Source organism: Typopeltis vanoorti, chromosome 3 (assembly GCF_054136105.1).
Source record: "Typopeltis vanoorti isolate ZY-2024b chromosome 3, IOZ_Tvanoo_1.0, whole genome shotgun sequence".
Classification (NCBI taxonomy): Eukaryota; Metazoa; Arthropoda; class Arachnida; order Uropygi; family Thelyphonidae; genus Typopeltis; species Typopeltis vanoorti.
Genome location: NC_143551.1, coordinates 105087171 through 105113405, shown reverse-complemented (window position 1 = coordinate 105113405; position 26235 = coordinate 105087171). Strand labels below are relative to the sequence as shown.

The window sequence follows — 26235 nt, the reverse complement described above, 5'->3', positions numbered from 1 at the left end:
TTGAATAAGTTTTTGGATGGAAATGTTAAAAAGGCATACGTACAAGTTATTGTTGCTTTTGGGTTTGAGTTCAGAGTTATGACTATTTGCTTTTCGATATGACATTCAATTTTATCCTGTGCAAAACTACATGGTGATCACTACCAATTTCAAATCCTCTATATACTTGTCCTGAACCAGTGGGAAAACATAACTATCAACAATAACATAGTCAATTACTTTTCTAATTTCTTGTATCTTCTCTCTATGTGAATATGTGTGTATTTTTATGTTGACCATGTTGTTAGTAATAACTAGTCCATGTCCTGAAGCGAAATTCAACAGGTATTTACTATTATTATTATTATTATTAGCTTTGCTCTTTGTTCCAAATTTTCCCAAAACATTTCTATGTCTAATAATAATTTCTTACTCAATGTTTCTTACTTAATGTTTAGATCTCCAATAAGGACCAACTTTCCCCTTTTTGATGTGTCAACTGCCTTCTCTAATGTCTCAAAAACTTCCCCTGTTTCTTCCTTAATAGAAGAACCATCTGTGGGACCATAGTCACAAATAATCCCATGTGTTCAGTTCCCCATTCTGATATTTGCCCACATCACTGCCTCCCCCCCTCCCTCCATATGCTGCTTGTTTAATATTGTTTTAATGTATGTTTGATTTAAATTTGTACATTTTCGATCTTCAGATTAATAGCTCTAATACAAGAATGACAGAAAATTTTTTAAAATTTATTTTTTATTCTATTTTAATTTTTTATTACAATGTACTTATTACTATAATTATACATTGAGCTTTATGACATCTAGTCCCCTCTCTTTTCAGAGAGGGACTGGGCATCATGTAGGCTTAGAAATTCAATGTTCATATAAATTACTAAAACTGTAAATAATAGGCAGTAGAGAAATGAATTTTGGCCGTTTAGAATAGGTAAGGAATTCCATATTGATATAATTGATAAATCTACAAATATATACATATAACAATAGCTTACTGTATTCTTAGATTAATATCTATACATCTAGAGCTTCATTAAATAAGTAACTTTACAAATAGCATACATTAAAAGTCTTTGTTTTTTTTTAAATACTGTTTGGTAAGATGAAATACCCAAGTTTTGGGGAAAATCCTACTTACTCTGTATGAAATATATCCAAAGTTACTAACAGACCGACAAGCATGATGCTATAGGTAGAGAATGTGTTGCTGCAGACTAGTCAGACTTTGCTAGTTTATTATTATTCTACATTCTTATGGTCTGAATACCAGTTCCATTTTTTTTACATTTTATTTTAATTTTTTATTACAATGTAACTTATTACTATAATTATACATTGAGTTTTATGTATACTTTGAGGTTTTATCCCTAGAAATAGAAATCATGCATTCTGTGTTGGTAATTTCAACAATGTCTTCAACTCCCTTTTCAGTCTATTGACAAATTTGAACTAACAAATTTGCATACACAATTTTCATAATGAATTTAAATGAATGTCAGTATTTTAAATGCAAATATATCTTGTAAGAATTAAAAATGAAATATTAACACATTGTGAATGATCAAGTGTAAAGTTTTTGTTTTTATTTGGGGTTGTACAAGTTCAGTATGTGTTCCATGTATGTCTTGACACATGACCAACCTGTAAGTATGGCATCCTTAATAATTTGATGTGATATGTGCACTTTATCCTCACATAATCCTGGGGGGGGGGGGGTAGTGTGCACATAAAATGTGCACACTATATAACATGAAACATAACATTAACTAATTACCACCTAAGCAAAACCTGTTATTTCTATGAAAGCATTATGCTTGACTTAACTCTTTAAAGTAATTTATTTGGGGGGTGGGGAGAGTGAATAAAAACAAGTTTAAAATATTTAGAAACTTCTTAAAAATATTTGAAGAGCATTCTGCACTGATAAAGTAAACTTAACATAATTATTATATTTAATATTTTTTTTTTTTTTTTTTTTAACAGATATGAAATTCCTGTGTCATCAAGTGATGATGTAAACACTCTTGTTTTACCAGTTTATATGAGAGAAAAAAGGTAAATTCTTGGTTTGTTGTTTTTAGATGGACATTTCTGTGATTTTATGATTTCCAGCAAGTTTAATTTTGAAGACATTAGCAATATAGGTTGATCTTTCATAAAGAAAATAGTCATTAAAAAAACATTATCACTGTTCTTGAAGTTTCAATAAACAGATGCTCTAAAATATATGTTGAAAGTGATTATTTTGCAGATTACAAATTCAGGATATTTTATTTGCATGTATTTCGTATTCCATATGTAGGCCACTAACATGCTGGTAATATGTAGAATATAATTTTTCCTGTCTAGCCACCTGTTAGTGTGGCCTGTTTATGCAAATGAGTCTGGTAACTATGGTGAATACTGCCACCACATATCAGCTGCCATCATCTCTTATGAAGACAACTCAATATGATGTTACTCTGCATGCTAAAATATTCCTGGAACTAAATGCTTATCTGTAATTCATTATTATGAGCTACTCCCTGGAGTTCTTAAACTCATCAAAGGAGACCCTAAACATATGTCAAGCACTATCCAATTTAATTAGTAATAATAATAATGATTTTTAAGTGTGTGGGCTCTTGTGTGTACATCCTTCTCAGAACTAAAGATTAGTTGGTAACCTGTAATGCATTATTAACACTATTGAGTGAGTAAGAATTAGATAATATTTGCTAGGAACTTTGTCTGCTTTCTTCTTTTCCTTCACTGCCTCTTTAACTTAAGTCCACCATGGAGTTCTGATTTTTCTATCAGAAACTGTTGTAAAATATATGAAAGGTTTATTATTAATAATATTGTACATGCCTCAATGCAGTCCAGAGACTAATTGCAGGAGATACAAACTATCCACACAATCATGTTGTTTATTTTTATTCATATCTGTAATCGTTTTTTTTTTTTTTTTTTTTTTTTTTTTTTTTTTTTTTTTTAAATCTCTGTAAATTGGTTTTTATACTCTGAGTGTTTAGTAAATACATAAGGGTTCATTTCCGATTGGTGCAATGACTTTTAACTATTTCTTTTTAGATCCTCAAGATTAGTGATTTGAGACTAAATAAAAAATACATTTAATTAAACTAAAGGGGTGCTTAAGAGTCAAAGCTGTATAACTGAGAGGAGACCTCCACATAGCCTTTAAAGGAATGCAGAGAACAGACCAAAGCTTCTGTCCTAATGTCCAATCCTCACCTTCTCGTGTGCACCCTGTTGAGTATCTACTGGAAACTGAACGAACGAGGATGGGCTGGCAATTTGGGATTTAGCCGACCAAATTGTATTCTTATTGGCTTAAACCAATATATAAAATGATGGTACAATATGACAAAATTTCATGCCGGCTAGGGCATAGCCCGGTTAAACAAGGGCCCCTGCTGTTTTCTCCAGGGAACCAGGGCGAACAGCGAAAATTCAGCTGCTGGAACAAATCTGAAAGCACACCCCATCTGGGGTGTGCTTTCAGATTTGTTCCAGTAGCTGAATTTTCGGGAAAGAAACAGAGCTAGCTGAGGAATTAGATAAGTACCAGATCGACATAATAGGGGTGACTAAAGCAAAAAATACAACACTGGTGAGATCTTTCTGAACATTAAATACAAAATGTTATATTCGGGCAATGACAATCAAGAAAAGGAAGGAGTAGCCATAGTATTCAACACAAAATACGAGGCTAATATTGTGGAATGGCAGGCAGTCTCAAGTAGAGTGATGTGGGCTAATGTCAGAATGGGGAATTGGACAATGAGACTTATTTGTGCCTATAGTCCCACAGAAGGTTCTACTAAGGTAGAAGTGGAGGAATTTTTTGAGGCTTTAGAAAAAGCAACTGACACAATGAAAAAGGAAAAGTTGGTCCTTGTTGGGGATCTAAATAGCAGAGTTGGAAATGATTGTCAGGCATACAAAAATATTTTGGGAAAATTTGGAGAAAAGAGCAAAGCTAATAATAATGGCAAATACCTGTTGGATTTCTGCTCAGGACATGGACTGGTTATTACTAACACCATGTTCCAACATAAAAATGTGCACAAATTCACATGGAGAGAAGAAGCAAGGAATTAGAAAAGTCTCATTGACGATGTTATTGTTCATAGTGATGTCTTCTCTCTGTTGCAGGACACCAGAGTGTACAGAGGATTTGAAATTGGAAGTGATCGCTATTTATTCTTGAGCAGGATAAAATTGAATTTCATATTGAAAAGAATAACATGTAAGAAAGTTTTAAAGCGAATAAAAGATGAGCATCTCTCAGATGTGAGCTGTAGACTAAAATACGCAAAAAAAATGAAAGAATTTGAGAACAGGAACCGTTTGGTTCCTGTTCTCAAAACTTGCCACTGAATCTCCAATAAACATTGGAGATTCAGTGGCAAGCCTTGAAGAAAACCCTGATTGATTCAGCCAGAGAGGCATGTGGTGAGGTTGTCTGCAAGGCTAGAAAAATCAGAACTCCACGGTGGACACAGAAAGTTAAAGCAGTAGTGAAGGAAAAGAAGAAAGCATATCAAAAGTTCCTGGCAAATAAGTCAGCTTTTGCTCTTCGAGAATACAGAAACAAATGTAAGAAAGCTAAACACTGTGTAAAACTAGCTAAACAAAAGTCATGGGAAGACTTTGGCAAGAACATAGAAAATAGATATCAAGAACGTGGTAAGATATTCTGGAAGTTGTTGAATAAGCTTAGAAATGGAGGAAAGTGCTGTAAAAGGAGTTAGATATGATAAAGGTGATATGAAAACGGGAGAAAAAGATATCTTTGAAGTATGGAGTAATTACTTCGAGAAATTGCTAAGTGAAACAAGCTGTGATAGCACAGTGGTAAAACACACTCAACATGCATACAGTCAGGAATGAATACATATCCATACTTGAAGTAGAAAAAGCTATCAACGGCTTGAAACGTGGAAAGGCAGCATGAGTAGATGATATTCGACCAGAAATGCTGAAGTATGGTGATATAAAAGTCTTATAGTGGCTGCACTGCATAGTTCAGAAAGCCTGGACAGACGGACGAATTCCCGATGATTGGAGTAGAGCTCTAATAGTACCCATATATAAAAAGGGAAATAAAACTAAATGTCAGAATTAAGACGTATTTACATATTGAGTGTTCCTGGCAAGATCTATGCAAGTATACTTGAGAAACTCTTGAGAAGAAAAGATTGGTGAAGAAAAGAATAAGCAGGTTTCAGGCCAAATAGAGGCTGTCAGGATCAGATCTTCACTTTACGACTTATAGTTGAGAAAGCATGGGAATATAACAAAGATCTCTATTTAAGTTTTGTCGATCTGGAATAGTCGTATGACAAGGTTACAAGAGAGAAGCTATTCAATATGCTACAGTTATATGGTGTCAATGGGGCATTATATCAAGCAGTACTTAGTCTTTATTTGAGTTGTAAGTCAGCAGTTAGAATTGAAGGAAGAACAGGAAGATGGTTTAATGTTAAATCTGGTGTGAGACAAGGATGTACATTATACCCTCTGTTATTCATTATTTATATGGATCTCATTATGAAGGAAAGTAGTATTAAACATGATATCAGGATTGAAGATGTTAATGTCAGCTCTTTGCTTTATGCGGACGATGTTATACTTCTAAATAAATCCACTACAGATTTGCAAGATTTCCTGACTAAATTGAATAACTGTTGTAATAGATATGGTATGAAGGTTAGCATTAAAAAGACAAAGATAATGAAAATAAGCAGAAGCATTGAAAATATCAGCTGCATTGTGAATGGGGAACCTATAGAACGAGTAAAACATTTCAGCTACTTAGGCATGATTTTCAGTGAAGATGGTAAATTAAATATGGAAATAGACAACAGAATCAATAAAGCTGGTACAGTAGGAAGTCAATTGAATAAATTCATATGGAATAAGAGAGAAGTTAGTCAGAACACTAAATTAGTTGTATACAAGACAGTGTTCAAATCAGTTTTAACTTATGGATCTGAGAGCTGGGTCAGAAGTAAAACACTTGATCAAAGACTAGAGACCGCAGATATGAGAGTCCTGAGAAAGATTAGAGGCATGAACAGATGGCATCAATGGCAATATATTAAAAACGAGGATATTAGGAAAGAACTTGACATTGTCAGCATCCAGGGATGCGTTAGCAGAGCTAATCTCAAGTGGCATGGTTACTTAAACAGAATGGGCGAGGAAAGATTAGCAAAACAAGTGTTCTCTGCCAGGTTGGCAGCAAAACAACCCAGAGGAAGACCAAGATATAGGTGGATTGATACGGCACAAAGTGCCTTAGATGATAGAAATATATGATCTGATAATGTTGGAGTCTTGACAAGTAACAGACTGATTTGGAGGAAATTTGTAGATAAGAAGTTAGTAATGATGTAAATTTTTCATGTAGTACCATCATATCCTCTGCACCCTTTGAGGATACATGTCAAGAATTTGATGAATTAAACTAAAAACAATATATACATTTTAAATAAAATTACATAAATAACTACTAAATTAATTATATCCATCTACTTTAGAGATTTTCTTATCCAAAAAAATAAAAATCATTCATTCTCTGACTTATTCTATTACTGGATTGTTTAATATATACTTAATCACTGCTACCAGACTAAATTTTTTGCCTTGTTTTCACAATTACAAAATGTTCATCAGAGTCAATTTCTTTGTTAGGTCCTTTCCAAAAATATAAAATTTTCTTCTTCTTTTCCATGGGATCCTTTTTTATTTGTAGCATAGAATATTATTCCTCCTGTCTCACTGAAGTATAATATTCTTACTTCATGCAGTTCAATTTGATGCACAAATTACCAATTTTTGTACCAGAGAAAGAAGTTTCTTATACTCCTTCATAAACAACATATCTAAATAGAGCTCTTTGTATTAAGCCACTTTACAGGTTCAGATTTTATTAATTCCATCACCTTTTCCAGTAGAATAACAAATAGATCCAGCATCCTTAAAACAGTAGACAAAACTTTTCATTTGCCATTTCCTCGAACATTCAATTAGAATATCAACTCCAAATATCTTCTTTTATTTATAAACATTTACTAAATAGCCTTCAGAATATTCATATGTTCTCACCAAAGTCTTCCATGACTTGTTTAGCTACTTTTACACAGTGCTTTCTTACATTTTTCAGTGTTTTTTAAGAGCACAAGCTTACTTATTTGCTAGAAACTTTCTATATACTTTCTTCTTTTCCTTCACTGCCTCTTTAACTTAAGTCCACCATGGAGTTTTGATTTTTCTATCCTTGAAGACAACTTCATCACATATCTGTTTGATTGAATCAATCAGTGTTTTCTTGAGGATTTGCCATTGAGTCTCAATTATTTAGTTCTTGTTTTCAAATTCTTTAATTTTTCCTTCAATGATGTTTGTGTATTTGAATCTACAGCTCACCTTTGAAAGCCTTGATTCGTTTCAAAACTTTCTTACACTTTTCTTTTCAATGTGAAATTCAATTTTATCCTACTCAGAACTAAATAGTAATCACTTCCTGTTTCAAATCCTCTGAATACTCTTGTCCTTAACCAGTGGGATAACATCGCCATCAACTATAACATAGTCAATGAGATTTTGCTGATTTGTAGAATTTTTTATATTCTCCTATAATGCACAGATTTACACTGTTAGGAGATGCATATAAACACAACAAACCTCCAGATATGAACTCTGGATAATTCATGTGTTTTTTATACTAAAAAACACATGAATTATTTATTTACAAATAAAAACATAAACTAGTTATAAATTATAAAACCTTCTTTGTGAACTCATTCATTCAAGCATGTATAAGACTACAATTCTAGCTCAAAAGTTGATAAATTAACAATATGCATTACAATCAAGTTACACTTCTCCAAACATCGTAAGATACAAATGCAATTTCCTTAAGAACCACTAAATATTTTTTGCTTATGCGTCAAAAGAATATTCTCTTAGTCATATAATTTCATGCTGTTTATTAAGTAGGGAAAGAATGAATGGTCTTATCTTCAATTAGAGAAACATCACAGTTCTATATAATACTTCTCTTCTGAGCATGTGTAACATATATATAAGCTTGCCTTGAAACTATATTAGCTTTTGAATTCTTTTATCTTGATGTCATCTATAATGTGCTGCAAACATTACACTGGATAATCATCTTATAGAATAATCTAATCCAAGTCCAACTCTGTATAAATCCAGGAATAAAATGTAATCACTTCTAAAGACAGAATATCTCTATTAGAATGCAATGTTAACATTCTGGGGAAAATTGCTTCTAAAGACCAGGTTTTGTGAGAATAAAAAATGTTCCACTGAACTAATTCTTTTTCCTTATATCTACATATAACTGCTTCAAGGAAAAATTTGGATTATCTCAATATTACATGTGACATATACTAAATAACAGCTGAAGGCAGCAAACTGTTTCCTTTAAACATTCATTCCAGTTACTTCACTAGAATCACACATTCTCATGGATTCCTTAATTAGAAGAAAACCTTTGTAAACTTCATTTTAACCTATAGTGAATAAGTATCTGCCAATTAGGATACACCTAATTTGAAAAAACTATTTTATTCATCCAAGCAAATAAAATCCTCACTGAGAGTTTGCTTGAAGAGTTCTTTCATTCTGCTTCATACATCTCTCTTTAGTATCTAAACTTCAAATGGTTGTTCTTACTTTACATCATGAAAGTAGCTTCTCTCTAACACACACATGCAGCGCACACACACATACCTCTGGTCACATGACTCCTGGCAAATCAGATTGGCTGATAATGTAAACAAGTTCCAAATGAAATGCTTGATTGTGATTATTGCTTGATAAATTACTTTCATAAGATAGCAAATGAATTTGTTTATTTAAAAAAAATTAAACAGATTATTTCAGTTACAGAATATCTATAAAATTTAAATTTCCATTACTGGAGTGATTACTTTGAAACATTGCTAAATGAAACATGATGTGACAGTATGGCAGTAGACAACACTCAGTAAAAATGCAATAAAGAATATATGTGAGTACATGAAATAGAAAAAGTCATCAAAAACCTGAAATGTGGAAAGGCAGCTGGGGTAGATGATATGCAACCATAAATGCTTAAATATGGAGGTATAAAAGTTATCGAGGCTGCATTGTATAATTCAGAAGGCTTGGTCAGAGGTTCAAATTCCAGATGATTGAAGTAGAGTTCACATAGTATCCATCTATAAAAAGTTGATAAATTAACAAAAAGGGAAGTAAAATTGAATGTGAGTAAAACTGAAAGAGAAATTACAGAAGGATTTCTCTACTGAGTGTCACTGGTTAAGATTTATGCAAATGTATTTGAGTTAAGAAAAAGGTTAAGAAAATTGTGGAGGGAAGCTTGGAGAAGAACAGGCTGGGTTCAGGCTAAATAGAGTCAGGATCAGATTTTCACTTTAAGACAAATAGTTGGGAAATCAGGGGACTATAACATGAGATTAAATCTGTATTTAAGTTTGATAGATCGAGAAAAAGCATATGAGAAAGTGTAAAGAGAAAAGCTGTTCAAAACGCTACGTGGGACATTATATTGGGAAATACGTAGTCTCTATTTAAGTTGTAAGTCAGCAGCAGTTAGAATCGAAAGAGATACAGGAAGATCATTTGATGTTAAATCAGATGTTAGACAATGGTGTAGTGTACATTATCTCCACTGTTATTCATCTACATGGATTACATTATAAAGGAAAGTGCTATTAAAACTGATAATTGGAGATATTAATCTCAGTTCTCTACTTTATGCAGATGATGTTATACTCCTAAATAAATCCAGTGCAAGTGTGTGGGATTTCCTGACTAAATTGAATAACTGTTGTACTAAATTTGGTATGAAAGTTAAGAAATAAAAAGACAAAGACAGTGAAAATAGGCAGGAACATTGAAATTATCAACTGCATCCTGAATGGAGAACCTATTGAACATGTAAAACATTTCAGCTATTTAGGCACAATTCTTAGTGAAAACCAAATTAAATTTGGAAATAGATGGTGGAATTTACAGCAGAGTTCTGATTCTGAGAAAGATTGGTTGAATAAACAGGTAGCATTACTTGTAGTGTTGAATTCTGATTATGTAGAGATTAAAGTAATTATTATTTGCTTCAGAATTCAACATGATCTTCCATCACAAAGGCTACAATTGTAAATATTATTTAATGTAAACAACTTATTTTACAATTTAATATTCATATAACTATTTTAATTTTGTCTAATATCTAATTATTTAATCAAAGATATATGTATTAATAGTGATAAGACTGTATTAAATATTAATAAGTTATTTTATTGTTGTCAGTATTATAGGAATTTGTATCTGATAAATTAACTGCGCATTAATTGAAATATAAATATTCTTTATTTATTCATGTTTGTGAAAGTTTCATGTTTATTCATGTTTGTGTGTGTGGGGGGGGGGGGGCAGGAGTAGAGTAATCTGTTGATATTCTTGAAGCAGCAGGCTAAGAATAGTCACAACTGTTGTACGGAAAGCAAAGTCTGAGTATGAAAAGAAACTAGCTCTGCATGCTAAAGACAATCCACAAGAATTCTATCAATATGCTGCAAGTAAAAGAAAGAATGAATATGAAAGAATAACTATTCTAAATCAAACGGCGTGAGGGTTACAGATGCAGAAGAGATTGTTAACTATTGAGTGCCCATTTTCTTAAAAGCTATCAACCTGATGTACGCAACATTGAGCTCACTGCTACCTCTTAACTTGATCAAGAAACGCAGGTGTATGATGACGAGGTATTAGAGCTGTTGCACAAATTGAATAAGAATTCAGCAGTAGGGAATGATGGGTAATCAGCATGTGTGCTAAAAGAGTGTTCAGCCGAACTGGCTATTTTTTTTGACCAGGCTGTTTAATGTGTCTCTCAGAACAGCAAAGATTCTGCAGGAATGGAAGGAATGTATGGTAATTCCATTGCATAAGAGTGGTGCCAAGACTGATGTATTCAACTGTTGACCAATTAGTATCTCAGGAGTGGCAGCGAAGTTTTTGGAAAAATTGGTTAGGACTGGCATTCAGAAGTGAGTTGACAGTGAATCTACTTTGCAATGAACAATATGGTTTACTAAGGGAAGGTCATGTTTTACAACTTGCTCACATTTTATAACAATGTTACGATTGAACTAGACAAGGGGAATGGATACACCATGATACTTTTGGATTTTGCTAAGGCTTTTGACAGAATACAGCATGGTAGGTTGTTGCTTAAATTGGACCAAATGGGTTTGGTTTATAGAATATTAGCATGGATAAGAAGGATGGCTGACAATCAAAATAAGAAGGCTGACAATCAAAAACTGGTATATGTAGGATGTGAGTTTGCAAGATTTAAGGTAACCAGTGGTGTACCAGAAGGATCGGTTCTTGGTCCACTGTTATTCAATCTGTACACTAATGATATTGGGAAGGATTTGACAAGCGACATACAGCTATTTGCTGATGTTGCAAACATAGGTAGGGTAAACAGGAATGCTGCTGATATGCAGTACTTGCAGCATGATTTGAATATCACCTGCACTTAATGATCGGGAAAGGAGAACGTAAACTGAGCCCAAAATGGCAACATCCACTTCATTTCCTAGGTTAGCAAGGTAGTTGTGTTTAATCTTGAGCTGAAAATCATCTACCACCTAGAATAAATGTGGAATAATCACTTTAAAAAAAATTATAAAATGAGGTAATCCTCTAGTTGGCAACTAGAGGAACATTTTCTAAACCTTTTCTTGACCAGTTCCTGAGTTAGTCGATCTCTGGCACGGGGAAGCAGGTTTTTTCTCCCAGAAACTCTGGTTTTTCATCCCGTAAACTCGACAATCGACCTAAGAGCCCACACCTTTTTCAGACATTAAAAACATCGTGTTAGGGTTATGGACCATGAAATGGCAGCACTTGTTGAGCCGTCTCTCTTCAATGTGTGCCACTTAATTAGTGATAGCCTTGGGCCAGCTATCTCTGATTGGCTACCAGTGGAGATTGAACTGCCCACTCAGTCTCTAAAAGTTAGATACGGCTAAAACTACCTCACCTATTCCCTATACGGGAACAAAAAGGCTTTAGCTGATTAGCTGCAATTTGGAATAGAAATATGCTCAAATATGTGGAATTATCAAAGTCTCTATAGTGAAGTTTTAGAAATCCATAAAAAGTAGAATTTCCATATCCTATGGAAGATTTCTGTAAGTACAGTTACACTCCGAGTTATGTAAGTAATGCATTCCGTAAACCTTTACATTAGTCTAATTTGTAAATTACATACATACAATAAAATGTTCAATGGCTACTCATACCTCTGTCTTACATTAATTTTTTTGCCATTAATCATATATTTTCCATTGTTAATATTTTTCATTTTTCGGGTGATTAAAAAAATTCAATTATAAATAAATTTATCAATTGTATTTGAATAATATACATACTGTAAATCAGGACCGGCCTTCTCTATAAAGGGGCCAGGGTGCAAGAAACCTTTTGGGGCCCTAAAATATTTTTCAAAGGTAAAAATTAAAGGATTCGAAATAAACATATTGTAAAACCTCTTACCTGCAAATGATTTTGGCACAGGAAAACAAAAAAAAACCACATTCGAAATATAATACGTTTCCGCAAATGTGTATCGACTGTGCCCATTTGATCGTGGTGCCTGGGTACATTGCACCCCCAAGATGGCTGGCCCTGCTTTAAATATGAAAGTATGAAAAATACATAATATAAAAGAATATAAAAACAAACTGAAATATTCACTTTTCAAGTAAAAAATGTCTTGTGATGGCTAAGTTGGCTTTTCTAAGGAATGCTGTTCTGTGAAAAATTTTACCCTTTCGATGTTGAAGGCTGAGGGTTAGTCAGGGTTGTCTGAGTTGTCATCTTGACTTTGTTGTGAATGGCATCTCACAGACATGTCTAGAGTAGATTGTGTGGTCACACGCTTCTTGTCCTTAGATGGCCTTGCAGCTAGACAGAAATAGATATGGCAGCTAATATTTTCGAACCGCTCAATGTTTGGATCCATCGATTCTAATTTTGCTAATGCATGTTTTTCAAGTTAAAAACCTCAGCTAGTCCCTTCACTGTAAATTTCTTTGTCTGGCGGTTCAATCGGCTTAGTATTTTGTTCAGAATTGTGGAATCTTCCAACTGAATAAGGTCATCATTAGATCACCATTATCCACTTCCAGCTCTAATTGCTGTGCCAGTTCCACACACGTGTGTGTGCAACTGGCACAGCAATTAGAGCTGGAATTTTTGTGTCAACTCAGCACCCGTATCAGTCATGTTTGCTCTCCTTCCCAGAAACACTTAAAATTATGGACCATTTCTGGGAAGAGTTTCTTCCACACAGTGTTCATTGTTGTCTGCTTGATTTCATCCCACACCACCCTGTTGTTTTTGATAGCTTTAAGGATATTATATTGTAGTTCTTAAAGAAATCACATAGAGCAGGGGTCTTCAACGCATGGCCTGCGGAGCTCTTTGCCATGGGCCGCCAGCCATTTTTTTAAAATGGCCGGCTGGCCACGGCACTTCCACGGGCTACTTAACATTAAAATGCAATTAAATGAAAAATAATATCAATGAAGCCAGCGGGCCACTAAGCTATACTGCGGTATTTAGAATTGTAAGATGCTTTCCAGATTCACAAGGAATGTTGTGCATTTGATACTTTACATAAAATCCTATAAAAATGAATATTAAATAGATATGCTTATTCAGCCATCTACCAGCGCCAAGCAGTACTTAAGTACTAGTACTAATGTCACAGGTAGATGGCTAAAGCAATAGTTAGAGTGCGCTGTCTAGTGCCTTCCAGATATATCTCTAAGGTTCTCGATACTTCGTTATTTTCATACAAATACAAGAGGATCTCATCCACGGTCAGTCAGTCGTGAACAGTGTGATATTTGTGTATAAGTGCACACAGTTTCGTCATGTCAGCCATAGCCTATTGTGGTTTTATATTGCCAAACTTTTTTTCATTAGTGTGAGACATATTCAGTGGATAATAACCATTATATGGCCATTTTGGATCATTTTTTGGGTTCACCTTCCATCACTGTGGCGTCTCCAAGTAAAAAGCGTAAATCAAGTGATTCTTGTCGGGTTTTTAATGAAAAGGGAACCGATTTGTACTTTTTTGTGCCGATCAACGATAAGCCAGTGTGTTTAATTTGTCATGAGTCAGTGTCAGTATCAAAAGAATACAATATAAAACGACGCTATGAGATAAAGCATGCATCCAATTTCTATCACCTTCAAGGGCGTCTTCGTGTGGACAAAGTGAACTGTCTCCAAATTGATTTAAAATGCAAGCAGGGTATGTTTAAAAGGCAGAGGGAAGAGAGCGAAGCTTATGTCAAAGTAAGTTATGTAATAGCTGAAAAAATTGCTAAAAAATCAAAAGTCGCCTTGGACGGTGAGTTTGAGAAAGAGTGTCTCATCACAGCTGGGGATGTTCTGTGCCCAAATAATAAGGAAGCGTTTAAAAAACTGAGTTTGTCTGGGGTAACTGTAGCATGACGTATCGAAGAACTTGCCAATGACATTGAACGAACTTTAAAAAAAATGGTCGTCCGGATTTATGTCATATTCACTTGCTTTAGATGAGACCACAGATGTGAAGGACACAGCACAACTGGCTATCTTTGTCTGTGGCATTGATCAACAATTCAATGTGACAGAAGAACTGCTAGCGTTCTTACCTATGAAGGGAACGGTGAAAGGCACTGATATTCTTGAAGCCACCAAGAAAACGCTCCAGTGTTTTTACCTCAGCTTAACCAACCTCGAGGGTGCAGTAACTGATGGTGCCCCTGCTATGGTGGGAAAGAATAAAGTGTTTGTTGCACTGCTATGGAAAGAATCGGAACTAGATGGAAAAGATTTCGTCCATTACCACTGTTTAATCCACCAGGAGAATTTGTGCGTGAAAACTATTGGATTTGAGAATGTCATGAAAGTTATTGTGACTGTCGTCAACATTATTAGGGCAAGAGGATTGAATCATCATCAATTTCAAGAGCGTGAAGCAGATCACGACGATGTGCGTTGGTTGAGCAGAGAGAAGGTTCTTAAAAGAGTCTTTGACTTAAAGAGCGAAATACAGCAGTTCATGCAAACCAAGGGAAATCTGATTGCGGAATTTAACGATCCAAAGTGGATGACAGACTTAGCCTTTGTGACCGACATCTCATTGCATATGAATGACCTAAACGTGGCTACAATCCAAAGATCGACTAGTGCACACTCTGTTTGAACACATTAAGCTTTTGTGGCCAAGCTCAAACTTTGGGAGGCACATCTTGCAAAAAAAGACTTAACTCATTTTCAGCTTCTCGCTGAGTCCAACTGTTCGTCTCTCGATGAATATGCTACAAAATTAGCCGTGTTGCGAAGTGAGCTCAAAGAGAGATTTAGTGATTTTCATAACCAACAGTCTTCTTTAGATGCTGCCGAAATGTTAGGCTCAGTACATATGGAGCTGCTTGAACTCTAAAACAACTCTTCTTCGAGAGAAAAATTATTTAACGTGCCCTTGCTTACATTTTACAAAGACTATATTTCTGAGGGCACATTCCCTAATCTTCTCTGGCATGCTTTGATGATGTGCACTTTGTTAGGAAGCACATACTTATGTGAGCAGTTCTCCAGAATGAAGCATGTGAAGTTCGAGACAAGAACTCAGATTACAGACCAACATCTCGAAAATACTCTGCGCATAGCGACTTCCAACATTATGCCAACATCGACAAGCTGGTCAAGGAAAAACATTTCCAAGTTGCCCATTGACATTGTAAAAGGATGAAAGGTTTCTTCATTAAATTATCTTTTTTCAAGAATTGATTGCATTTACTTATCATGGACCTGACTCCTACCTATGCTCTTAAAGCTGAGTTTATTTTTATAGGATTGTATGTAAAGTATCAAATGCACAGCGTTCCTTGTGAATGTGGAAAGCATCTTACAATTCTAAACACCACAGTATAGCTTAGTGACCCGTGGGCTTCATTGAAATTTTTAATGCGGCCCGCACTGTCTGAATGGTTGAAGATCCTTGCCGTAGAGTAATCCCTCTTACCACTATCAATGGCCTTGATTGCTTGGCCACAGATAGTAGGCTTTACAGGTTGCAATAACGCCTTGATCCATAGGTTGCAATAGTGAGGTAGTTCTAGGAGGAAAGTAAACAACTTTTACCTTAGGATGAAAGTCATGCAACTCTTCTGGGTGACCGGGGACATTGTCCAGGAGGGATTCCTTTCTTGGCACAATATTCCTTCGCCTGATGAATGAAGTGGTTATTGAATCAGTCTCAGAACAGTGCATGTGTAATCCAAGCCTTGGTGTTCTATTTCCAGATTATGGGCAGCATACTCATGTCAATGTTCTTAAAGGCACACGTTCTCTGGGAATGGTACACTGTAAGCGGTTTAAGTTTAAGTCCCCTGAAATGTTGCCACCGATCATAACAGGGATCCGATCTTTTGCGACCTTCCACACATAGATTTTTCCTCTTTTGCAATAAATGCCCGTGTTGGCATCCTCTTCCAAAACAGAGCCATTTCATCGACATTAAATATTTGCTCAGGCAAATATTCCCCCCCCCCCCTCCTCAATTATTTCTGCCAGAAGTTCGGGAAATAGACTTGCCACATCTGTATCTGCACTTGCTGCCTTACCCGTGATTTTGATGCTGTGCAGATTTGTACATTTCTTGAATCGTTTGAACCATCCAGCAATAGCTTTAAATGTACTATTTGTATCCATGATTCTGACCTGCTCTTTTAAATCCTTATATAAGGATTTAAAAGAGCCTTCTTCTGGATACTTAGTAAACTTAATGGTATCTGCTTCTATGTCAGATCATTGATCCAGTGAGAAACAATTTTTCCATCTCTGATATTGGGCCCAGCCTCTTCTTAGTAATAATTATGGCTTTCAACAATGCGAATTTTATCCTTCACTATTGTATTCACTGTCGAAATAGATAGATTTATTTCCTGAATTGTTGTTGATAGAATTTTCTCACCTTCATACATATGAATTATTTTCAACTTTTCTTCTAAAGTAATTGCAGAAGTTTGTTTTTTAGATTTATTACCAGTGCATTCGGTTTGTATTTGCATTCCATTTTAAGGGTAAAAAACAACAGCGGTGATAACAAGTGACTGAGCTAACCATGCGAGGCATCTACTACTGTACTGCAATAAGGCTGTCAAAGATGCACCTGCGCAAAGCAGCAAACGTATTCATATGCGCTAGTAGATTTATTACATAACTGCAAATTTACATAAGTTGCATGTTACTTAACTCGGGGTGTAACTGTATATCCTAAGAAAGTTATTCATTTGGGAATGAACAACTATATATTTAGCTATATAATTTCGAGGACCAAATTGTATTTTAAGCTAAATAACAGAAAATAGACATAAGTTTTAAGTCTTGAAAAGATATGGTGTGGTTTAAAAGAAAAGTTACTTAGAGGATTATAATTTATCCTATACTCAAGTTGTAGAAAGGAATTAGAGTTGAAGGATGTACAGGAAGATGCTTCCAACATTCAATTATATGTAAGACAAGGTAACATACTATCTCTTGTTTGTTAGCTACACCGATTATCAAGGCAAGTAACATTAAATCGGATGTGAGCTTGGAAATATTATTGTCAGTCTTTACTCTATCTACATAATATTATTATCCTCTTAAATAAATCCCTTGCAGACGTTTCTCTATAACCATATTAAATAATTTCTGTAATAATTTTTCTTTGAAAATTGACTTTAAAAACAGAAACATGAATGGCATTCTTAACCTATCAAAGTAAAACATTTCACCTGGTTGGATACAGTATTTTATGAAGATAAAAATAAATGAGCAATACGGTGGAAGCTAATTTTATGCAGCTGGAAAGAAATCGCCCAAAACACTGACCTAGCACTGCACAATGCTGAAACAAAACCATAGATCAAAGAGACTACAGATATTCAAGCATAGGAAAGTCAGGAAACTAACCATCTGGGTAGTGGCCCTTCCCATAATGCATAGCTTTGCGTACACAGGCAAGGATGTGTGCTTTGCTTTATGGGATACTAAGGCAATTAATGTCAGATTGTTGGCCTCAATATACATAGCCTAGTCGTGGAGATACTTCACATGCAAACTAGGATAAAGAATTAAACAAGAATATAATTTCTTGGCAAGTTTAATGAAATCTTTATTGCATTGGATTGTGACTTACATATCTTTGATGACAGAAAATTGTGATAAATAATTCTTTCATTTATTTTTTAGTATATCTAGTTTGTTATTTATATAATATAAAAGAATGTATGTTCTATGAATTCAGGTTGTATTGAAATTTCATTATGACTGATATGATTTCACATTCTTGAATGGTTAAGTTAGCTTGTTAATCTTAATCATTGTATAACCAAATAAGCAGTAGAATTAATTTCACATATAATTAAGATTTCTGTGTTTGGTTTGTTCATGTAGGCTAAGATCAGGAGTCAATAATTACAGCATTGCCTCATACCAGCTTTTTGGCCATCCCCTTTTGGTTGCAGTACCAAGGAAAGGTTGTACTTATGAAAACTTGTATAGAATTATTCTTCAGAACATGTCGTAAGTATTTCAATGACATGATGTTTCTATATACAGAAATTACTGTTAGCAGGTTTCTGATAATCTAACCTAATTGCTCAGATTCCATAACTCACAGCGTATGTTATTAATAATAACATGGGTGTGCATTATGGAATTTGAAAAAGAATCAGCTGTCATTTAGTAATTCAAGTGTACTTAACATAAAAATGAAAACTGTTTTCCCTCTCATATGTATATTCTTCACAAAATATCAGACTTTTATATATTCAAATTTTATTTGTATGGGGTTTCCCCTTTTCCCCCCCATCCCTTTGGGTGGGCAGGTTGAAACCTCCTAATGAGGGATTAGGTATATATATTTTATGACTGTAAATTCATGTGTTTTGCAAAGTTATGCAGGGAAAAATCCAGTGTTTCATCTAAGGGAAACATTAGTGAATAAAGGCATTATCTATAAGCTGAATAAGAGATCATCAGGATAAAGACAAAGCACAGATATCTTTTCTATCAATGAGGAGGAAATGTTCTTAATAAATGAAGCCTAAAAGTAATTTAGAAAGGTGATTTGCAATTTTATAGCAAAGAAAGCCCATGCTGTCTATGAGAAGTTATAACAGAGTATTTACTTTTGTCCTGTCAACAAAATTTCTGTTTTTTTTTTTTTTTTTAAGGTTCTACAAAGGATAAACTTCTGCCTTTAGCTCATTTATTAGATTTTGGTCAAATTGTTAGATCAGTGGCTGTTCATTGTGACAGACATCTTGATTACATTAAATACTATGATCTGGAATAGTAGAGACTTGCAGAACAACATGCTATATCCACCAAATAACGAGTCCTTTAGAAAAAGTCAAGGTTCTTCACAAAAGTAGTTATCTTATGCAATGTTTATTCGTCTTTCTTTCTCCTTGTTTACTGCTTCAAGAGCAGTTCAAACAATGCCTAGTGAACAATACCTCCCCACAACCCCCCTCCCCCCCATGGGAAAAATATTTGGATGATATCCTTGCAGTTTGGGACAGTCAGTTTTCTTACAGCACTTCAAGATTTCATCTCAACAATCACCAGTCATCCATCATCATATCCACTTCACTCTTGAGATAGAAAAAGATTATCAGATTATCTTAGAACTCCTTCTTCTTTGTTACTCAAATGGCTGACTTCACTTCTTTGTTTTTAGAACGATAACCTATACCAGGCTCTACATTTATTCTCTTTCACATAATTTTAAGATTAGTATAGTGAGCTTACTCTTTGTGCTCTACTGAACTGCTGCTATCTCAAGAAATATATTTTATCAGGTCTACCTTTCTCACTAATGTCTTCAACAAGTCTTATGCCAACAAAGTCATTAATAGCTATAGGATTTCCTTGTTGCCTTCCTCCCAAGAAGTATCCATTATGTTACCATTCCTTATGTTTAAACAGTGTCTGAAAAAATAGCCACACTTCTTAAATCAGTTGGCCTACAGATGTCCTTTCAACCTGTTAACAAGATTTCTGCTGTTTTAGGCTCTGCAAAGAATAAACTTCTGCTTTTAGTCCATCCTGGAGTCTTCTGGATTCCATGCCAATGGATTATATTTAGGTCAGACTGATAGATTGGTGGCTCTTCGTTGTGACGATCACCTCAATTACATTAAATTCTGAGCCAGAATAGTAAGGACTTGCAGAATGTGTCATCTCCACGACACATTGAGTCCTCTGGAAGAAGGTCAAGGTCTGTCACAAAAGTAGATATTGTTTATGCAAAAGTTGTGAAATCTTGCTTCAGTGTCCAAATTTGAACAGAAATGATGGTGCAAAATTATCCCTATTATGGGAAATAGTGTTTTTCTAGACATTCCATAGTCATTAGTTTTTTGTTTATTTTTGTTTTCTTTAAATTAATGCATATGTTGTCTCTTTTTATTTGTGCAGTTAGGACCTTAACGTATTTTAGACCATACTAATCTATATCATATGAGTAGCTCACACATTTTCATTGTTGAGTCTTCTAGTTTTCTTTTCTGTTTAATTTGAAAGTCATACTAAAAAGGCTTGGAACACTAGGGTAAAATTTCTATGCTATAGAAAGTGTCATATAAAAAATAAATCCATGCTTAGTCATTTATTTTATTATGAAAGTATCATTATGCGTGTGTGGCACACAGGTGTGCATGCATGCATGCACATGATAGTCACAAAACCTATAGCACAAGGATACTGTGTGAGAGCGAATGGTTAAGAAGAAAGAAGAAACTTGTTTATGTGTTCAGTAGCTGGAAATTGTAATCCTAGAGAGTGAAGTGGAAAAAGAAGTAAATGAGATGGTTTTAGAGAACGGTAGGTGGGATGAAAGAAAAAGTGAAAAGTTGGTTTGATAAATATCTAATTTGATAGCATCATACATGGATGTTAATTAACAGCAGCAGCTTCTGTTTCTAAATTCTTAGGAGAAACCACAAAAATTATGGTTGCCAATTAGATGGAGAAGCATCCATAGAAATACCTACAGAAATGTCTTGGAGCAAGCGATTGAGTGAGCCTGTAAGAGAAGGTCGTTTATTAAGCAGACCTTCTTGTTCTATACATTTCAGGGAAGTTTTTGGTAATATCAGAGGTATTCAACAATATTTAAAGCTTGTGCATATTTGTATTCTGATTGGAGACATAAAAGCCATGGAGTACATTGTTATTTTTGCTTTAACAAAATATACAAGTTAGTTAATATAATATGAAGAGAAAGGATATTTCTCCTTCAAATTTTTCTTTGGCCATAAAGCTTGTGATTCATGTGTACCTTCGTCACTACCAGAATTACTTAATACAATTGTTTACTCTTCCTCTTATTTGGAATGCATTGTCTGATAAGCAATGAAAATGATTCTTACCAACCTGAAACAGAGTGAGCTACAACAGCTCACATAAGGGGGAATTTTAAATGACATCATGTAGTAGATTTAAGTATACTAAATGATTCTGCACAGATCTTGGAATCTATGCCCACAGCTATAACTTGGTATATATATTTAAATTAAGGGGATATTAAATCCCACATTGTTTCAAAACCGAATAAGAAACTCAAAGATCGGAATCAAAGAGTTTCATGCCGAACATAGTAAACTATAATGGCGGATACTAGCGTAAGCCAAAGTATGTAGTACAAACTACATCTCCTAGGAGATGTGCTTTTACATTATGGGAAATACTAAGAATAGTGATCAGAGCTTTACTCACCTTTGCTACAAGTTGCCCTAGTTTGTACTACATGCTTTGGCTTACGCTAGTATCTGCCGATACTTTTATAGTTTACTATATTCAGCATGAAACTCTTTGATTCCGATCTTTGAGTTTCTTATTCGGTTTTGAAACAATGTGGGATTTAATATCCCCTTAATTTAAATAATGTTACATCGCCAAAATGAAGCCTATTGGCTCTTTATTTAAGTAATTTAATGGGTGCACCTGTTTGACAACTCATATAGCAGAGTATATAAGTTATTTTCGCTATACCCTCAGTATCATTTGGTCTATCTATTCACTGATGAGACACCTCAATAAAGGTCGAAACTGGTCTGGGTAGTGACCTTCCACCATAATGTATAACATCATACATCTCCTAGGAGATGTGTTTTTACATTATGGGAAATACTAAGAATAGTGATCAGAACTTTACTCACCTTTGCTACAAGTTGCCCTAGTTTGTACTACATGCTTTGGCTTATGCTAGTATCTGCCGATACTTTTATAGTTTACTATATTCAGCATGAAACTCTTTGATTCCGATCTTTGAGTTTCTTATTCGGTTTTGAAACAATGTGGGATTTAATATCCCCTTAATTTAAATAATGTTACATCGCCAAAATGAAGCCTATTGGCTCTTTATTTAAGTAATTTAATGGGTGCACCTGTTTGACAACTCATATAGCAGAGTATATAAGTTATTTTCGCTATACCCTCAGTATTATTTGGTCTATCTATTCACTGATGAGACACCTCAATAAAGGTCGAAACTGGTCTGGGTAGTGACCTTCCACCATAATGTATAACATCATACATCTCCTAGGAGATGTGTTTTTACATTATGGGAAATACTAAGAGTAGTGATCAGAGCTTTACCTGCCTTTGCTACAAGTTCCCCTAGTTTGTACTACGTGCTTTGGCTTACGCTAGTATCTGCCGATACTTTTATAGTTTACTATTTCGGCATGAAACTCTTTGATTCCAGTCTTTGAGTTTCTTATTCGGTTTTGAAACAATGTGGGATTTAATATTCCTTTAATTTAAATAATGTTACATCGCCAAAATGAAGCCTATTGGCTCTTTAAGTAATTTAATTGGTATATATATTTTCTTAGTATACAAACCATAAATATAAAAAAAAAGTTTGGATGCTTACTGCTGCAAAATATTAATACAGTTACTCTGCCTAGTCAATTGGTTCGATAAAAAGAGACTTGATATTTGGGCTTGCTTGAAAAAATTATATATTAAGAAATAAGTGGTTAATTTTGGATATTTGAAAGTTTCCTGTTTAGTTCTGGTACACCAGTCACATGCTTTTTTTTTTGTGGATGGATCAGCAAAACCTGCAATCAGCACTAAACAAATAAAGAAACAATTGCAGCCAATTATAAAAAAAAAGGAGTTTGCAGTGGTATTCATTTATAATAACACCATTCATTATCACAACAATTGAAGAGCTGTTTTAGCATATGTACTTAAATATAAATTTTGTTTTGTATAATTTTGCTTTTAAAATGGTCTAGCTGAATAGCAATGTTGAAAGTGATTCTGAATACTAAATTTGAAATCTATAAAAGTTTTGCCAATAAAAAGATCCATTTGGAGTATGTGGGATGTAAGAATCTTATTATTGTCATGATGATTATTTCATGTTGTTTTTAAAAATGGGGTAACACATTCTTTAACCCAGGCCTTGATTAAAAATAAAATTCATTGCACAGCATTGTACCAATATAACCAGGCACATTATATTGGCAAGCTCTTTTAACCCTTTACAATACAGTTTTAAATTGTTGAGTGATTTTCAATAGTTAGTATTTGTGTTGTTTCTGCAGCAACTGTCATGACGTTTGAACAAATTTTATTTATTTATAGTGAAGTCACAGTTATGCGACGCTTTGATATTTTTTTTTTTTGACATAATTTCATTTTGACTAATGTTGTCACTACAGATTGATTAAAACCAAACTTTGAAACAGTTTGAAAAATTATAATTAAGATCATAAATACCAAGTTTCATTAAATTCCATCCAGTCAGGAAAAAAAGGCTAATTCAGCTTCTTTGTGCCATGCAAATAGTTCATTGGGAAAAAAAATTGTATATTTGGTAAGGATTCCAAATATGAATTAAAAAATCCATCCATACAGTTCTCGAATAACTTGCCAGTGGACAAATAAAACAGATCTCAAAAGTGCTTACCCATTTTGTCAAATACATTTTTAAAAAAAATTGTCACAAAAGGAGAGGAATGTTCATTTCTAGGTTCAAAAATTGTTCTCAGAAGATTAGTGTACCTGACTAAAGCTAACTTTTATTGCATATTAACTTTTATTAACAGTGAATGTATTAAGACTGTCTTGAATGTATTTGCTAAAATTTCCTTATTTCAGATGCAGAGCCTAAATTAAAATTAAGGATCAAAATGAAAGAATCCAGAGGAGACAGCACATAGCCAGCCAAATGGAGGTTGTCAGAATATTTTCTTTAAGGCAGATAGTTGAGAAAACATGAGAATATAATAACAATCTGTATATAAGCTTTATAGATCTGGAAAGAGTCGTGACAAGATGGCAAGAGAAAAGCTATTCAAAATGCTAGTTATATTAAATGGGACATTATATGGTCAATACATAGTCTATATTTGAGTTGTCACTTAGCAATTAGAATTAAAGAAGGTACAGAAAGATGATTTAATGTTGAATCAGGTGTGAGACAAGACTGCATATTATCTTCACAGTTTTCATCTATATGGATCACATTATGAAGAAAAGTGGCATTAAAGCTGATAATCAAAATTGAAGATGTTAATCTTTATGCAAATGATATTATACTCCTAAATGAATCTAGTACGAGTCTGCAGAATTCCCTGACTAAACAGAATAACTGCTGTAATGAATTTGGTTTTAAAGTCCGCAATAAAAATTCTAAGACAATGAAAATAAGTAGAAACATCAACTGCATCCTAAATGGAGAACTTATAGAAGTAAAACATTTCTGCTATTTAGACGTAGTGTATTATTACATAATACAACATAATTATGTATTATTGTATGACCAATACTTTCATTGTTTGTTCAAATATAAATAATATAAAATATGGTTTATATGTCGGATTTATGTAACTAGGAGGAAAAAGTTGACTAATACAACTAGAATAATGGATGGAGGCCTGATTGGATAAGATTGTCTTTGTTGGAAAGAATGATTTGAAAAAAAGATAAGTATGCAAGAAGATAGTGGGTAGATGATAGAAGTGGTGTGAAAGATATTGGTATATTAAGTGATTTTAATGGTCAGAGATGAATTTGTACTCACAGGATGGATAACATTTAAATTGGTTTGTTTTTAGCTGTTTGGAGAAATTTTTCAGTGGAATAGTGAATGCAAATAGTCAGAGGAAATAGATTTGTAATGGTATTTGCATGAAAGCATGGAATACCTTCATTAAATTAAGAGGTCATAATTATGATTTTAATAACATACAGAATGGGGAGGGACAGATAGTAATTTAGGGATACCCCAAGGAGGTGGGATTAGTTTGCTCAGGAAAGAAAAACAAAAACTGTTGAAATGTAGGATTTGGTTCAATGAACTCAAGCTCCATATTTCAACTTGTCATGTTTTTAGAGTTACCAGAATACTTATCATCCTATTGGTTTGCTATCATGCATATACACTAATAAAAGAAGAAATCAGAAGCATCAGAAATAAAGGCCAAAAGATTTTTTGCATTGGTATGTGTATTGAGATCAAAAAATTAATGGCATTAGTGAAACCTGATTGACAGCAGAGGACATCATTACAGGATGCAGAATAATTAAATCTAACCAGAAGAGAGAGATGTCTAGTGGTGGCAGCAGTATGAGTAATACAGGTGATGGGTTTTGCGCTGGTTGGTGTGAGACAGAGGTTAACATTACTGATGGTTAACTCTTTAAGTAGTTTGCGATGGAAGAGACTGCAGTACAAGAACATGTAGCAAGATTATCTGTGAATCTGTCTCAATAGGATGGTTGTTATAATACCTCCAATTTATGAAAGAGTTGTATATAATATGATATTCTTTTGTTGGAAAAACCTGGGTTTTGAATCCTGCCTAGGATGTGAAGAACTTTTATGAGTTTTTTTTTTTTTTTTTTTTTTTTTTTTTTTTCCATCTCTGAAAGTAGCTAGTCTCATACAGGATGTGTTTTCTCCTGGAAACCCAAGTTTTTCATTGCACAAAACAAACAAACTAGCTATTAAAAAAAAATACATGCAATTTATACACAGAATATGCTGGCCTCTTAGCCCTAACTGCTTCTGCTGTAATTCCAGAACACCAGCTACCACATG

The 26235-nt window shown here is 34.1% G+C and overlaps 1 protein-coding gene across 2 annotated transcripts in view; it reads left to right on the top strand.

Moving 5' to 3' along the window:
- LOC150108440 (ubiquitin carboxyl-terminal hydrolase 15-like) overlaps nt 1-26235 on the top strand; it is a 337668-nt gene that overhangs the window by 208348 nt on the left and 103085 nt on the right. For both annotated transcript variants that reach the window (XM_090390782.1, XM_090390781.1), the window contains 2 exons: nt 1983-2054; nt 18561-18689. In XM_090390782.1, the coding sequence (XP_090246908.1) occupies nt 1983-2054; nt 18561-18689 (201 nt within the window). The remainder of the gene's footprint in view (nt 1-1982; nt 2055-18560; nt 18690-26235) is intronic.